Source organism: Rhipicephalus sanguineus, chromosome 9 (genome assembly GCF_013339695.2).
Source record: "Rhipicephalus sanguineus isolate Rsan-2018 chromosome 9, BIME_Rsan_1.4, whole genome shotgun sequence".
NCBI classification, from domain to species: domain Eukaryota; kingdom Metazoa; phylum Arthropoda; class Arachnida; order Ixodida; family Ixodidae; genus Rhipicephalus; species Rhipicephalus sanguineus.
Genome location: NC_051184.2, coordinates 34,233,723 through 34,251,222, shown reverse-complemented (window position 1 = coordinate 34,251,222; position 17,500 = coordinate 34,233,723). Strand labels below are relative to the sequence as shown.

At 49.6% G+C, this 17,500-nt stretch overlaps 1 protein-coding gene across 2 annotated transcripts in view; it reads left to right on the top strand.

Annotated features, from left to right (window-relative positions):
- LOC119404945 (tyrosine-protein kinase transmembrane receptor Ror2) overlaps positions 1–17,500 on the top strand; it is a 336,120-nt gene that overhangs the window by 15,379 nt on the left and 303,241 nt on the right. Inside the window, exon 1 of one of the 2 annotated variants that reach the window (XM_037671670.2) lies at positions 782–994. The exons of the other annotated variant lie outside the window; for it this stretch is intronic. Coding sequence (XP_037527598.1) covers positions 877–994 — 118 coding nt within the window. The 5' untranslated portion in view covers positions 782–876. Of the gene's footprint in view, positions 1–781; positions 995–17,500 lie in introns of those variants that run through there. 2 annotated transcript variants of the gene reach the window in all.

Here is a 17,500-nt window from a genome sequence, read left to right as displayed (position 1 = left end):
TGAAGATACGGGTGTCAATACTGAATAGGTGGAAGAGGCAGCGGCTTGGCCTCATTGCGTTCTCTCCAAGGCTTTCTTTACTTCCCCTGTCATTACTTGTTGTAGGATGTCCGATTCCTACTACTGCTTTATACATTATCGTCCTGGTGGTACTCGCTACTGTATATATCTCTGTAAAAGTCCTCAGCTACTTTAGCTATCCTATCCATAATGGTAGTGACTTGAGTTTTAAAATTGTGCTGTTCACTGAGCATTCAAATCGCGCGCTTACGCAAGTTACCGCCGAGACGAGCAGCTACCGCCGAAACGAGCAGCTCATTGCGTATGACGTGGCGCCACCTATTGAACTCACTTCCTAACTGCAGTTACGAAAACGAAACCAACCGAAACAGTGAGGGCGACTAGCGCCGCTCAGCGAGGCTGACTACATTCACTGCAAAATACAGCAGTTTGGCTTCCGAGAGTTCGGCGCTTCACTCGGAGGTCTATGAGCTTCTGGTTTCTCCGCTAGACGCCGTTATTAGACCACGCTTCCGCGCATGCGCGTCCGTCCCCGCCCCGCGGCGCCCAAAGAAAGGCGCGAAGGTAGCCGCGCGGCAGCGCTCGCGGACGGCAGCTGCGAACTCATTTGGCGATGCTTTGGTCCGGAGAAGAAGCGGTTTTCTCGAAGTTTGTTCGGAGAAAAGTGTCCGCGTCGGTGTTCAACTGCGTGTCGCATGCTTGGAGTTGGCCCCGCGATGCTGCCGACAGTGAACGGGGCTCGAACCGTGTGAAAAAGTGTGCTGCGGCCGCCGGCGACTGGTGGTCGCGCGCGCGTGTGACTCATAACCGCCGACGCCGCGTCCCATGTGAGAAACAGCCGTGGTGGATGTTTTCATGGCGAGAGTCTCCGAGTGTACCGTCAACCGCGGGACCGGCCTGACTGGTGCCATAATGTGGCTGACGATGTGCTTCGTGTTCACCGTGGCTACACTTCAAACAGCGACAGCAAAAAGTGAGTGCATCGGGCCACTCTTTTATTTGTTGTCACTGTCGAGAACTGTCGCCGAGTGTCTCACCGTGGGACGTGCGCCTCGATTCATTCGCACGATCTATTACGTCGCTCAATTTATATTTTCTTGCACCAGTTGCACATGCTAAAGCATTTTTTTTTTCATTCACAAAGAAAAAAAAAAGGAAGAAAGGGCGAGACAGCGTCACTTACGCGAGTAATCGTTTGCACCTTCACATCGCAGCCATCGAAATCGATGCTACTGATCAAGGGTGTAGGCAGAAATGTTGTTCGGGGGGGGGGGGGGGTCACCACCTTGATCTGAGCAGCTTGAGCACCACCTTGAGCAGGCAGATGTGGGCGAGTGTCATTTTGTGCTCTGTGTGCCATGGCAAGAAAAAATTCGGGGGGGGGGGGGGGGGGGGGGAGGTGTGCCCCCCTGGCTACTGATCTACAAAAGCTGATGTGTGGTTAACTAGCTCACTGCTCGCTGTCTACGACACCGGCACATATCTCGCGATCTCTTGCTGTCAACGTTTTCTTCTTAATGAGTTCACATCTTTTCGACGCTGCTATCTGCGCTTGCACGTCAGCTAAGGGATCTTCAAAGAAAGTTTTATGTTCGGGTGCACCAAGCGTTGGGGGATGCACAATCCGCCGGGCATTGTAATGAACGTTGTGAGGTCTACGAACGAAGTATGCGTGGCCCAACGCTTGTGTACATCGTAGCTTAGAGCTCTCTAATGACTGAGATGCGCTCGCTGACGATACACAAAACGGTTCGTAGCGCAAACAGCGCGCGTGTGGTTTCTGTCATCCGCGATGGTATCGCGTGCAGCGGAGGATATGCGATCTCCTCTCGGGATCGAGGTCTAGCTACACGTCTGGGTCCGAACACAGTGGGGCCTCTGTGTTAGAACAGAAATGCCTTTCACGCTTGGCGTTTAGAGGCGAAGAGGAAATGAGAGGCCTCCATTGAAAGAAAGCAAGCTTCTGGCGCAACCGGACGCAACTTTCAGCAAGTAAACTCATGCATTTATGCATTGCTTGTGCGATATCCCACTCATTATCTTTCGTCGTTTTTTCGACACTCAGCCGTTCCTGACCGAGATTCCGAGGAAAACACGTTGCCGGGCCACTTTGCACGTGACTGCAGACAGTGGTGTTTTGAGTAATTGATTGGGGTGAAGGGCGCACGATTGACTGCTCACTGCTCTACTGACTGTCATTAACAATAAGTACGTTTAGGTAGACAGTAGACTTCTCCACCTCCCCGTTGATGATATGGCATTGTGAGTACATGACCTGCACAAATGTGTAGGAGAGAGAGATAATCTATGCAAGAAAGGCAGGAAGGTTACTGAAGATGTAACCGGTAGGCTACACTTTGTGGAGGCCGCTGGTCATGAAATTTATAAGAAAAAAAGTAAAATTTGGTGAAAAAAAGTAACAAACGCACAGTTACTGTGATCGCACTGTGCTCGCGCATAGCGGGAGGTTGACCCGCGACGGTGGTCTAGTGCTTATGAGGCTCGACTGCTGGCCCGAAGGTCGCGGGATCGAATCCCGGCCGTGGCGGCCGCATTTAGCGTGGAGTCGAAAATGCTAGAGGCCCGTGTACTTAGATTTAGGTGCACGTTAAAGACCCCAGGGGGTCGAAATTTTCGGAGCCCTCCACGCGGCGTCCCTCATGATCATATCGTGGTTTTGGGACGCTAAACCCGAACAGTTATTACTATTACAGTTCGATGACTCCGGAACGGCAAAGCACGTATATCGCACTGTGCCTGCGAATTACTGAACGTGTTCTTCCCTCCTATCGGCCCGACGCCTACATCTCGGAATCAGCAGCGACAGACCGCTTCTGTACTGGCGCCGCGATGAAATGACGTCATATCGCTCCTTATCGCAAGTAATGCAGCGGTCGCATTAGTTTATTGGCGATTCGTTTTATTTATAGCGCGCGTTCATTTCTTATCGTTCGCTATGCACAGTGGCCGTCTATATGCCCATGATCGCGGAGCCGCACATTGCCATCGCGACGGGTGGAAATATTGGTAATAAAGATATGTATCGCAAATAAACTCTTTCGTGAAGGCGACGCATATGCCACAAGTCTGCAGTGCGTCGTGGTTATTATGTACTACACTTTTCCATGGTCTCGAATCGCAGGGCCCCGCTGAAAAATGTCGCACAACATCTGCGCTTACGCGCTGAGTAATGGCCCAATCCTAGCGCTTGAATTTGCCGTAACCTAGACTTGCGAGCTTCGAATTTCCGCATCAAGTACTGTAGCGCTCTTACAGATGGCACACTGCATGTGCTGCGAAAAGCGGTGATTGTACGCATGCGCATTGTTTCCATCAATCTCTTTCCTTCTCATATTTCTAGTCTCTCTCGCCACCCCTTCCGTTTCTAATCGCAGGTTAGCAAGCTGCATATTGTTTCTGGTTAACGTTCCATCTCTTTCACATCTCTGTCTCTAGGGCAGTCAATAATTGTGCTGCGGCTTTACACATATGATTAATATTTACTGGCAGTCTGCATCGGTGGTACAGTAGTTACGGTGCTCGTCTGCTGACCAGAAGGTCGTGGGTTCGATCCCGGTCGCGGCTCTCGCATTTGGATGGAGGCGAATTGCTAGAGGCCCGTGTACAGTGCGATATTAGTGCGCGTACCAGATGGTCGAAATTTCCGGAGCCCTCCACCACGGCGTGTATCATTATCATATCGTGGTTGTGGCACTTAACACCCGAGATATTATTAATATTTACTGGCCTGGGGCTGCGACGTCTTACTCGTTTTCCTTATTCACTTCTTCGCTATCGGAAAAGTCAATCCAACCATCTGCGACACCTTCCGTACAAGCAGCGAAATGCTTTTGTGTACCGCTAGCCAAGCCTTTCTTTTTACGGGCCATTCGGTGGTTCATGGCACCATCACTCTGCAGAAGAAAGCAAGGGGAAGCCACCCTTGTCACTTCGTGATGCCTCGACCAGCATACCCCCTAATATCCCTTTAATCCGGGACAGATCAAGACGGATGATTCCGCTGCGCGCGGCGATAACTTCCTCCTGAACTTCCTCCTCCAGCAACTTCGGCTCTCTTCGACACCCTCACGCATGGTTCCCATCTTCCACAGTTGTATGTCTCGGAGCTCAGCCATTTGGTGCACCGCCTCCATGGAAACTTCTGAAGACACACCCTTTCTATATGACTATTCTGACCGCCTCCTGTGACGGGGTAAATACAGGGCCCCGCTTCTGGCGAAAAAATATGCGCCGATCCACATGTGTGCCGTAAAAAATATGTGCCGAAGCACATAGAGCGAATATGTTGCAACAGAGGTCACGTGACTAGGTCACGTGACTTCACTTACCCATTCAACTTGTGTAATAGCAGCACTCATTAGCACTGGCTAATTGGACTGGCTGATGTCGAATATCGTTGACTGATGTTTCCCGAGTGCTGGCTGAAGATGGCCAAACTATTGTTACTGTTGGCTTCCCGCTGCTGTAACGCCAACACAGCCTAACACGGGATCTAACAGAGCTTCTCACTATGTCACGTGACTTCAACTATTCTATTTACTTTCACACAAACGGCACTGGTTAGCACTGGCTAGTGTAGGCTGGTGTTGGCTAAATTGTGACTAATGTCGACTAGCTTTGGCTGAATGATTGCTAATATTGGTTCTCCGTAGCTACAACACACACACGTTGTCTTCGTTCGCTCGCAGTATGACTGAGATTGCCTGTGAACATTTGCTTTGAATAATATTCAGGGTTTTACGCACCAAAACCGCGATATGATTACGAAGCACGCCGTAGTCGATGGCTGCAGAAATTTCGAGCCTCTAAAGTTCCTCAACGTACACTGACATCGTACGCAACATGGGCCTTCAGCGTTTCGTCTCCATCGAAATGCTACCGCCGCGGCCGCGGGATCGCACCCGCGACTTTCGGGTCAGCAGCCGAGCTCCGTAGCACACTGCAGCACCGCGGCGGACTTGCTTTTATCTAACTAAGGCGGCGGTTTAGGCTAGTTGGTGTTTCATTATTAACGAACCGTGAAGCGCTGAAAGGACGATGTGGACTATAGGGCAGACAAACGACAGGCGCTTACTTTCAACGGAGGCTTACTGCGCAAAACATAAAAAAAGTATGTATATACATGAAGGAACAGTAGCGCCGATGGCTAAGACCAACACCTGCAATGTCTAACATTGACGTAACTTATCAGAACCTCCCCCGCCCCCCCCCCCCCCCAAAAGAAAAAAAAACGGAGATTAACAGACCAGGAGTAAGCAAGATTAGACACAGTGGCCCGTGAGATCATGGTGGCCTCCGAACGCGTGGATTACTTTTTATCGTTATTATAGTCTTCATTCTCACCTCTTCTCCAATCTCTTCCTCTGGGGGAATGATGCTCGAAGTTTTTTCCAAAAGACGCGGAGAGCAGCTCTTCCCACACACTGGGGCAAAAGCGCGAGTTCCGGGATTGTTTCAAAAGAAACCCGCCCGCGATCTTGCTTTTCGGTCTATGCATATCTGCGCTGGCATTCTCGCATTTGCATTCTCTCGTCCCATTTGGTTCTTCGTCTTCGCCGTGAGGTATATATGGAACGCGTAGTGCGCGCTGCTGTTGAACGCACGCTAGCGGGTGGATACGCCCTGCGATGCTCTCTCGGTGTCCTCCTCCTACATAGCTGTTTGTTGCATTCTTATCGAAAAAGCCGCCACACTGCTGCTTCCCTTGGAAGCAGCGTGCATTCCAACGAAAGCGCTGAGTCAAAGTTCAGGAGGGGAGCTGTGATGGCATCTTCCTGTTTCTTTTAGTTTCGTTTGTTTCTGGGAATTGTGGTTGAAGTTCGATCCTTCGAGGGTTGTTTCAAAGGTGACTGTCTCCGCTGATCTCTCTCTCTCTCTCTCTTTCTTTCTCTCTCTCTCAATGTATATATATATATATATATATATATATATATATATATATATATATATATATATATATATATATATATATATATATATATATATATATATATATATATATATATATATATATATTGAGAGAGAGAAAGAGGGAGAGAGAAATTGTTGGTTGAAGGGGTGAATACATCAGAATCAAACAAGCAAATGCGCATTCGGCAAGCAAGAAAGCCGGTATACGGTGCGTTGTTAGCTGCCTCAGCGCGCAGAGCGGCAGCTCTGGCGCGAGGAATTTGCATACGGCGTGATTGATGGTCGATGCTCGGTATGCCGTATAACCGTAGGCGTGTGACTCTCTAAAAAAGATAAAAATAAAGAAGTGAAAGAAAAAGAATTCGCCACTTCTAAATTTTGCTGCGAACGTTTTTGTGTCTGTGTTTCGTTCTTTCGTAGATTGAATTTGCAAGTCCACTATGTTTTAACACGGCCAACACGCGTTTGTGTACATATTTGAGCCAGTGTTCCTATTCTTTAGTGCAGAGAAGTTACGTAGCATCCAGGCCGAATTCGATTCGTCAACTGTGATTTGGCTGAGCGGGTCGTCGACGACTTTTGAGCTTTCTTTTTTTTTCTTGCGACGTATGCTAATGCCGCGCAATTCCTCGACGAGACTATGCACAGACATCGCGACCGTCGTGAAATCCGCACGCAGATTTCTCGTTCTTTGAGGCCTGTTGCTGTACCGATGTATACTTTCTGTTTCGATGTCACGGTTCATCGAAGTAAGCAGTGCGGAAGCGTGTTCCCTGACGAAGAAGTCACAGGGTTGGCAAGATATGGAGCACGCGTAAACTTCTTCGGGAGATCGGGGCTGGCGCCCGTTTTGCGAACGGCAGTTCGTGTGTCGCAGCTCAAATGACGCGTGCCTGTCAGAACCACGCGTTCCGCGCGGAAAACCGAAGAAACTTCGGCATGCTCAGGGAGGGGTGTGTGCGATGTCTCCGTTGCGTCTGGCGTTGAATCGTTTGTAAACCCGCAGTGGGAATCCGATTTTTTCGTTGTTTCTTTTTTTTCGCATATCGTGGTTTGTGAACCCGCGGCGATATGACACGCGTTCTTACCCAAATGCTATCTGTTACCTTTGTTTTTTTTTCTAGAGCGCCTTCGCTTGGTCTGAAACAGAACGCAGGCACTTGAACCCGTTTAAACAGGCATAAGAAACAGCGGAAAGAGTGGGACTGTAAGTCTTATATTTGTTACGATTGCGTTAGTGAAAAAGAAGGAGGAAGCGTGGGCTTTCATTTCTTTCACTACGCAGACTGCAGTGAGCGTTATTGTTCCATAAACTTGATCTGATGCTAGTATTTGGCAACTTGCGATAGCGGATTAACTTGTCGAATGCAACTCGCGCAGCAACTCGAACTCGTTCCGTGTGCGGAATTTCGACTCTCCATGGACGTTACCTATAAATGGAGAAATTCCAATGTTATTTATTTATTTATTTATTAGTTCTTACGCCCATTTAAGTATATGTGCGATTAACGGTTGCAGCTCGGCGACCAGAGCGAATGTTGGACTGAGGAATATATTGCAGGTAGCGCACTGCGGTGGCACCGTGCATCTGTGTGCGCGCGCTCCTTTACAAGCCGCGAATCCTTCAGGAGACCCCGTCGCGCCCTTATTTATATCAAGCGTCATGCCGGTCGGTGTACGGTTTAATTGGAACGCCGCGATATGGCTGGCAGGCTATGCGGGAGATGGGGGAGGGAGCTCTGGGGGGGGGGGGGGGGCGCTCTCAGCAACGTTTGTTCACGATCCCGAGACCCCGACGTCCACGTCTCTCTCTCTCTCTCTCTCTATCGCCGGGCGTCTCGCTTCCGGCGCACTTTGTAATCCGGATGGATGACGGCCGTCCGTCCGGAGCGGGGGCGCGCGGTTCACGTGCTTATGACCTACTACCCCTTTCGCCCTGCTGCCCCCCTCCCCCCTTCGACTCTCTTATATTCGCCATGCCGTTATTCCTCCTGTTGACTGGATCGCAGCGACAAATTGCGTCGCTACGTGCGCGCTCGCTCGCGTGAGCGATTGCGCGAGTGCGCGCGCACGCTCGCGCCAGTCCAATGCGCTGATTTGATTTAATCCATGGGGCTTGACATCACAAAGCAGCGCTGCAGCGCTTTGAAAGACACCATGCTCTGTGTGTACAAATTAATAATCAATACACGGGTGTTTGTCTTTCGTATCGATCAAAACACAGCCTTTCTAAAAAAAAAAAGTGAGAACTCTTTATTCAGCCATAAAGATGTGACACCAATTAAAGTTGCAACTCGCTCTTGTTGGTGCGGCGTATTTTGATAACGATGGTAGCGTTAAAAAACAGGACACAAGAAGGCAACAAAGAGGCACACACAACGCTACACACGTATCGCTTTGTGTGTCTTTGTTGCCTTCTTTGTTGTTTCTTTATGCTACTATCGTTATCAAAATGTGAGATCAAGTTACACTGCCAAACACCTGGTCTTCTCAGACAGCGCTCTGTAGAATCAGTTTTAAAGTTCTCATTGACCAGTTATGACTGAGTGCAGATAACTGTGTCAAGGTTGCATAACTTTGTTCCGAGGCACTGCAGGCTTCGTTGAAGGAAATTCTAGGCATTGCTGATAGTCTTGTCATTGCAGAATGGTCAGGTTTTGATGTGTAGTCTACAATTAATGGTGTGAAAGAGCTATGTGGTTGGAGCAACGACCCCGTTAAGGTGTCGTTAAGCTAACAACTGTAAGCATGACGAAACAACAACAACAACGAAACAACAACAAAAACTCCGATATTTTCGCGCGGACGGAACGGCATCGCTTTGGATGTCACGGCTCGGCAGTCGAACTGCTAAATTCCTTGGGTCCCGGCTATGTAGGGAACGTTACAATGCGCGCGACCTTCACAATGAAGTCGGCTCTATAACGAAGTATATGGAAGGGACAGAACACTTCGACACAAAATGGTTTGACTGTAGCTTCGCGCGACCACGGACATGGATACTCAGACCAGCACAACGCCACCCCGCTGGCAAGGAATAACTCCCGCAAAATGTCCGGCCGTCGCATCGAATTCGTTATAACGAGAACTTCGCTTGAAACACACACGCGGTGTGAATCCAATTATGAAGCCTTGGGCTATTATACATTCTATAACCGCGGTTCCCCAAGCATCGTGCGCCGTTCTTTGTGTATACGGGCCGCCATGAGCAAGAACAAGACAATGAGGAAATCTGCCGGTCCCCGCGTTATATGACACCCCCAGCCCCCTCCCTTCGCCCTCGGGGCAACACAGCCTTTTTCTCTTTCTCTCTTCTTGCCGCCGATTGAAATTAATGGGGAACAGCACCAAGCGCGCTTTGACGGCATCGCTCCCTATGCTCCTACATAGTGCGTTTGCACGCGCCGCCTATCTTGCTCGTTATACACACCGCAGCGTCGCATGCCTTTCTTTTAGCTTTTTTTTTGTTTATTTGTTTCTGAGAGTTTTGATACCCGACCTGCTCGCTCGCTTCCTCCGCGACCGCAAGCAGTGGCAGCCGCTGCTATTAGTTATTATCGTCGCTTCTGCTCTTTGTCGATTTATCTTTCTTCATTTCCTCTTCGCTTCCGGTTTCGCGTGTCTCGCGCGTTCTATCGCTGCTTCTTCTTCTTCTTCCTCATTGTGAACTTTGACCTCCCCCGTTTGAATGCGTTCGTGTGAGGCTGTTTGTTCTCGTTATGGTCGTGGTCGCAGTTGCGGATTCGCAGCTTCTATACTTTCGTTAATGGGTACACTGCAGCGTTGTGTCTGACGTGGGTGCGGGCGCGCGCGCTCCTACATATATATGCGGTAATACCGCCCGCAGCGCCCTCACTTCAGAGCAGCGGGACAAAACGCGATTACCGGTCGTGTCTCGTTAACGGGTTCACTTGTCTTCGCTATAACGAAAAAACTTGCGCCGCTCTGCGGCGGCTGGGGTTCGCGAACTGTGCCTTTGAGAACGAATGCGTGCGCGAGGTGAAACGCCCTGAGGTTAAAGGGGGTAGCTCCGTGACAATTGTTTCTACGAAAGAATGCGATGTGATCATTGGAGCAGCCACGAGCGGTGGTTAAAATGTTCAACTCCGCTCCACCCCCATCACCCCCCCCCCCAAAAAAAAAAATTTCAATTTTGCATGTGTGTACATACTCTCACACATAGAAAAGCACGCAGGAACATACATGAAGTATGGTTAAACCCCTCCCGAACAAGATCCCTGGCTACACTACTGTTAGGTACGATTGGGTGACGGCGTGTTCAGCTGTATGCAAACTACCGTCGCAGCGACAAACTACAAGAAACATGCAATCAGTGTGTCAATTTGATTGTTTCTTTTTAGTTTACACAGACATATATGACTATTCTGTATGAAAGTATATCTAGAGAACTCCCTTCCTGCATCTTTTTTTGTTATGCATGTCTCTCATCACTGTCTCAATCTACGACCTCCTCGCCCCCTTTATGCCCTCTCCTTTTTTTTTGTTACAGAATAGTAAAACCTTCTAATGTAGTTGCGCTGAAGGCACTAAAGGCTAACGAAAGGAACAGACAAGTATGTTAGCATTGTGTATAGTCTTTCGTGCCTTTCGTTTGGCGCAACTGCATTCAGAATGTCGTACCAACTAGTCCAAAGTTGGAGCTCTACTGAACATCGAAACGTTAAACATGCTTGGTTGGCCCCCTTGCATTTTCTCTCTTTTTCTATGCGACGCTTACTGTGTTCGTCTACACGCCATGGGAGGTTCTTTTCCTGTTTTCTCGCAATAGAAGTACACCCTTTCCTCGATATGCTGCGCGTCTGTATTCCAGGATAGTCTCGTTGCAATCAAGGCGACAGTACGATCGTGCTCCCTGTCGAAGGCGTACCGTGCCGTCTTTACTCGAGCCGTTTTGGGAGCGGTGCTTTGTTTGTTCTAAATGAGCTTAGCTCGGAGCTTTGCACCTCACGCCTCGGTAGAGCCGATTTTAAGACCTTCGTTAGCGGCTCAGGCCTTTGTTAATGGTTCGGGCTTTCGTTATGGGATCAGGTGCTTCGTTACCGGACGCTGCCCTTTCTTCGTGTCATGGCCCTTGTTCTAATCGGTGGCGGGCAATTGCAGCGGATTTACTCCGTAAAGAAAAAAAAGAACGATGACGTATACTGTTGAATACAAAACAAGCTCCACCTGGTGTGACCGCTGTTATGAAATAATTTATGCGCTATTTCCGTTGACTGAAGAAACTTTTATTGTGCGTCTTAGCGGACACATTTGCTCTTGAGTGCTCGCCCTCGACGAGCGTTTGAGAAGCGGAGTAAAATAGACAGCCGAAACTTCGATAGAACATTCGCGTAGGGTACACAGTGTTGGATAGCAGAAGTAAGAGTAGCATGCTCTCCAGTAGTCATTGGAGAACCCCTCTATCAACACCACCACCACCAACGACAAGCAACAACAACAACAACAACAACAACAACAACAACAACAACAACAACAACAAGGACAAGTGAAACCGGCTAAACGGGACGCAAATGTAAGTCCCTGCGAGGTCCACCGCCACAACGCTCTTGTCTTTAAAAAAATGGTTGATCCCTCCATCAGAGGAATCGGAATAACACGAAAGTAAAGCGTGCCCTTACAGAAGTAACTGAATGTTTACTGTACATTGATATAAGAGAGTTTGCACAATGTATATTGATGTCTGGCAGCTATAGCACCGTTTAACGTGGATGCACCCACTTTGATGATTGGTGGTACATCTCCATCCCGACGACTAACGTCCATGTTAAATGATTAAACAAACCCTTGTGGTAGCTGTAGTAGTTAACGGTTAAAGCGTAATCAGAGAACGAGGTGTGATAGCCAGATGAGCGTCGCATATTGGACGCAGAACTTGGTCGCCATCCCGCGGCACGTTAAAATGTGATTGAACACCACGGCCGGAAAAGAGGGAAACGCAAAGCGCGTCGCGCCGCCTCGGTAGGCCGGCCGCGATTTTTCTCGGGGCGAGCCAATGCCACCTAAGGTGGCGTTGGGCGAGCGCGTGAGCGGGGAACGCGGTGTTACAGCCAGGTGACGCAGGCGCGCGTCGCAGAGCTACTTTTGATTTGGATTAGCGTGATGCGATGAGCGAGGCCGACGCTTTTACGACGCTTCGGCTAAGATCGCCACTTCGCGGTGTGTTAAGGCATTGACAAAATTGAACTTCTATTGAAAACGCGCCGAACGGGACTGGCGTGTAACGCGTTGCAGGTGCTAATCGCGAAGGCCACAGTAATGACGAATTACTTTACCGCTCCCAGAGGGCACACCACCCCGCCTGCCGGGAGAGTAGTAGATATAAAGGGCGCGTTTGTAAAACCTCTAGAGTCTGTGACCGTGGCGCAGTGGGTAGCGTGCCCGGCATCTGTTGCCGCGGACCGAGCGGTCGTGGGTTCGATGCCCGTTGACGGAACTTTTTTCTTTGCCATCTGATTGTGTATATTTTTTCGACGTCATTTCCGTGACGGAAATACGTCACTGAAGTCTTGGTGGACCCCGGCATAAAACACTTTCGTGTTAAAAAAAAAATAAGACAGACCTCCCAGCGGGCGTCGAGGTTTCTGGGAGATTCAGATAACGGGGCGAGAGCATCAGCGCACGGATTACCGGAATCTGTGCCGGCCCTGTGCGACCCTCTTAGAGAGAGTGAAAGAGAGGGAGGGAAGCGCGAACGGCTTTGTACATAAACTCATGCGCACGTAAGAGGCAGAAGCGCTTTGATTTGCATTTTTCCCGCGTTCGTCGTCGCATACCCCACCCGAACACAGCGATTTGTCAGTGGCGATTAGTGCCTGCCGAGGGCAGGAGTGAATGAGGGGAAGGGGGTGCAGGAAGGGGAGTGAAAAGAGTGCGTTTAGCGTCATCTACGCGATTTTTTTGCTTTCGCTTTCTCTTATGAGCTCGAACTCGACGCTGTCCCCAATGACACTGCCGCGGTCGTCTAGAGCTAGACGAACTGCTAGCTAAAAATTAAAACAAAGAAGAAAAAACAACGCAAAAAGGAAACGGAAGAAGGTTTGCAGAGCGAGAGAGCTTACACTTTTGCTTCGGCCATTCTGAGTTTTCTTTTTCGTTACTTCCCCTGTTTTACTGCGTTGCCTTCTCTGAAGGCAAGCAGGAAAAGTAAGAAGCGACTCGGAAGACGAACAGAGACGCGACGGTGAACGACTGGGACGATGATCTCAGCGTCGACTCAGTAGTGTGTCGCCCCAAGCTTTGCATGTTCCGGATCTTCCTCGTTTCTTCTTCTTCCTAATCTTCTTGATTTTTTTTCTTACTGTCCTCTCGTTGCTCTTTCGCTCGCCTGCTGCTGCGACTGTCGTTAACGGTGCGTGCGGTTACAGTGTGTGAGTTGAGGGGGGCGTAAGATCTGTGCAATTGAGCGAGGAGGTTGGGAGCGAGGTGGCGGTGACGCGATTCCTCCAAGGGTGCGAGAGGCGAGGCCTGATGGAGATTTGACGCCGTTACTTGCAGGCCTTTCTTCCCTGGGTGTCTGTTGCGTGCTCCTTTCGTCTTGTCTATTCTATCGTTTCTTCGGCCGCAATTCGTTCTGCCAGCCGCCACATTCAGAGACTCCTTCTTATTCTTATTTTTTGTCGTCTCGATTACATTCGTGCCGTGTTGCGCGTGCGCCTTTTCCCTGCGCTTAAAGGCGACGTTTCTTTTATTTCTCGGAACCCTTCCGAAGCACAGTTGCGCGTGCTGCTGGGTGAGTAAGGTGGGTAGTCGCGGGAGGGGGGGGGGGGGTTAGAAGGGGGTGCCGGGGGGAAGCGGGGGCTAACTTGTACGCGCGCATTCCTGGGAAGTCGTTTGCGCGTGCTTCGGACTGGCTTCGAGGATACTTAGGCGTGCAAATGAGTCCGATGGGTTCGGTCGCCGTCTTCATCTTGCGTCGCGTGAGCCTTCTGGCGAAGAACGCTACGACATAACGCAGAGAGAGAGAGACACTGAAGAAACAAAGATATAATGACGAAAACGAAAGCTGGGGGGTTAGAGGCGGACGAGGGAGGATGATAATGGGCAATTTGGGGCCCGGTTCTCTCTTTTCGAATCCTCGATTCCGGTGGCCAAGACCTAAATAAGAGGCCGCGAGGCGCGCGCGCGGCTGTGCGTGAGACGTCTGTAATAGTTTGCTTCGGCGCACTCTTTTCTTATTTTCTTTAAAGATTATTTTTCTTTAAAGCGCAAGAAATTTAGCTGCCGAGTGGGCGTCGGCACGTGGTGCGCTCTGCGTGTGAATAGAGTACACGTTGAACGAGTTCTCTGAAGCAGGAAGAGGTTTTCTTTTTTTTAAAGAAATACTGCGCGTGGCTGGGACGGCGCTAATTAGCGGCGTGAAATTACCGTTTTCAAGGTCGGCCCGGTCGAAAGTAGCGTGGCTTTAGAAAGGAACACCTGTGTCGGGACCTGGCGGCGTTAATGGCCCCGGGTCGGTTTTGTGTTGGTCTATAGCCTTTCTTTTTATAACTTCAATTTTGCCTGCCAGAGGTGTGTCTATGTACGCTTAACTCTGACCCGTGCAGACGGGCGAGTCGCGCTCTTGCAGGCCTTGCGCGGAGCGCTTGTTGCTAAGCGAGTGCGTGATCGAAGCAGGGAAGGCGTTGCAGTGTGTTACCGGGCGTACGCTACCTGTCAGTGTCGTTATAAATTAAGTCGTTGCGAGTTTGCGTGATGGCGAAGAGCTAATGGTACTATATACAATAACTGTTGAGGTTTTACGTCCCAAAGCCATGATATGATTATGAGGGCTCCCACTCTATGGGTAATTGGAGGCATGGGACCGCCAGACCTTAAAATAAGGTCATCTTATTTTTTCGTTTTTTTTTTTTGGTACCCCTCGTACTTTTGGGCACCCCCTCGTACAGTGAGCGCAACGTGGTTTTCTGGCACTTCGCCCATAGACTCGCAGGGTCCCTTATGCATTCACCTAAGACTACTCGAAAGCGAAAGCCATCTTCTTTTTTTTTTTCTCAGTCGATGTATTGATCCTCCCCGGTCCGAGAGCTTTCTACACCTAACGTGGTCTTGCATTGCCTCCAGGATCGGTTACATTGCAAGTTTTCTGCGGCTCACCGTCCGCCACGGTGGATCAGCGGTTACGGTGCTTGGCTGCTGAGCCGAAGGTCGCGGGTTCGATCACGGCCGTGGCTGTCGCATATCGACGGAGGCGAAATGCTAGAGGCCAGTGTACTGCGCGATGTCAGTGCACGTTAAAGAACACCAGATGGTCGACATACCCGGAGCCATCCATTACGGCGTCCCTCATAATCACTTTGTGGTTTTGGGACGTAAACACCCGGATAAAATTATTGTTTTAACACGAAAGTGTTTTATGCCGGGGTCCACCAAGACTTCAGTGACGTATTTCCGTCACGGAAATGACGTCGAAAAAATATACACAATCAGATGGCAAAGAAAAAAGTTCCGTCAACGGGCAATCGAACCCACGACCGCTCGGTCCGCGGCAACAGATGCCGGGCACGCTACCCACTGCGCCACGGTCACAGACTCTAGAGGTTTTACAAACGCGCCCTTTATATCTACTACTCTCCCGGCAGGCGGGGTGGTGTGCCCTCGGGAGCGGTAAAGTAATTCGTCATTACTGTGGCCTTCGCGATTAGCACCTGCAACGCGTTACACGCCAGTCCCGTTCGGCGCGTTTCAATAGAAGTTCAATTTTGTCAATGCCTTAACACACCGCGAAGTGGCGATCTTAGCCGAAGCGTCGTAAAAGCGTCGGCCCTCGCTCATCGCATCACGCTAATCCAAATCAAAAGTAGCTCTGCGACGCGCGCCTGCGTCACCTGGCTGTAACACCGCGTTCCCCGCTCACGCGCTCGCCCAACGCCACCTTAGGTGGCATTGGCTCGCCCCGAGAAAAAATCGCGGCCGGCCTACCGAGGCGGCGCGACGCGCTTTGCGTTTCCCCTCTTTTCCGCCGTGGTGTTCAATCACATTTTAACGTGCCGCGGGATGGCGACCAAGTTCTGCGTCCAATATGCGACGCTCATCTGGCTATCAACCTCGTTCTCTGATTACGCTTTAACCGTTAACTACTACAGCTACCACAAGGGTTTGTTTAATCATTTAACATGGACGTTAGTCGTCGGGATGGAGATGTACCACCAATCATCAAAGTGGGTGCATCCACGTTAAACGGTGCTATAGCTGCCAGACATCAATATACATTGTGCAAACTCTCTTATATCAATGTACAGTAAACATTCAGTTACTTCTGTAAGGGCACGCTTTACTTTCGTGTTATTCCGATTCCTCTGATGGAGGGATCAACCATTTTTTTTATTATTCTCCACCTCACCTGGTTTTGCACTGCCTCCGCGTTCGGCCCATCTTTGACCTAGCGACGGTGCCATGTGGTTACGCCATCATGTGGCATTATGATGACGTCACATGCTGACGTCATCACTCGATGATCATTTCCCGCATCACTCGTGTTGACGCCGATGGTCGATTATCACAGGCTTTCGCATTAATAAAGGCATCACAGGCTTTCGCTTAATAAACAGTTTTATCTTTACCAGTGCGACCACCGCCCTTCGACACCGTCACTATCTCGTGACACCACGCTCTTCTCTCCGGTTGCTGCGTGTTAATATTTTCTTTATCTTTTCGCAAACGGCCTCGTTATCGTGTAGCATGTGGCCGTTGACATCTGTATAAAAGAACCAACTTGTATACGAAGTTGTTCTGGTCGCATCGCTGATCAAAGACACTGTAAACATAGACATAGACAATCTATATATATTGATTAAAATAGGTGGCGTTGTCGAAGGCGCAGGTTCTCACGATTTTCCTGGGATGAGCCGAAGGCCCGAGCACCGAATGAGGTTTACGCCCTCGAAATTCCCGAGCTGTGACAGCGGCGCGACGGGAAAACCCTTCAATCGATCATGGAAAAAGAAAGAAAGAAAAAACGCTGGTTGAGCAATTCTGTGCTTCGTTTAGATGCACACACGCTGAAGAAGGGAGAAATGAAAAATATAAGGCACGTAGAGCTAAAAGATAGAAAGCGTAATCGTTCAACGATCCAGAAATAAGCCTCACGAACACGCGTATTTATTTTTATATTGGCCAGAAAAAAATAAAGGAATAAAAATAAGACATGCTTCCGCGGAAACTTCGCGCCGTCTCCTCGCGGCGCTCTCGACACAACCCAAATTGAAGGCGGGAACTGTCGTCCTTCGAAAAAATAAAAATAAATGACGGTGAAATGAAAAAAACAAAAGGAAGAGTGGATATGTGGCAATGGATCAAACGGAAAACTTGGGATCTAGGCTTGACGAAGAAGAAAGAAAACCGAGAAGAAAATAAAGATTGCAGGGAAGACGACAAGGCGCGTAGTTTGTATTGATTACAAACTCGACGACACGTTCGTTCGTGCGCGTTTGTGCGCGGTGCGTATGCATGTATATATATACGGCCCACGCTTATACGCAGAGTCTCGAGCAGAGCTTTCGCGTTTCTCGGGAGAATTCTCACGCGGTTG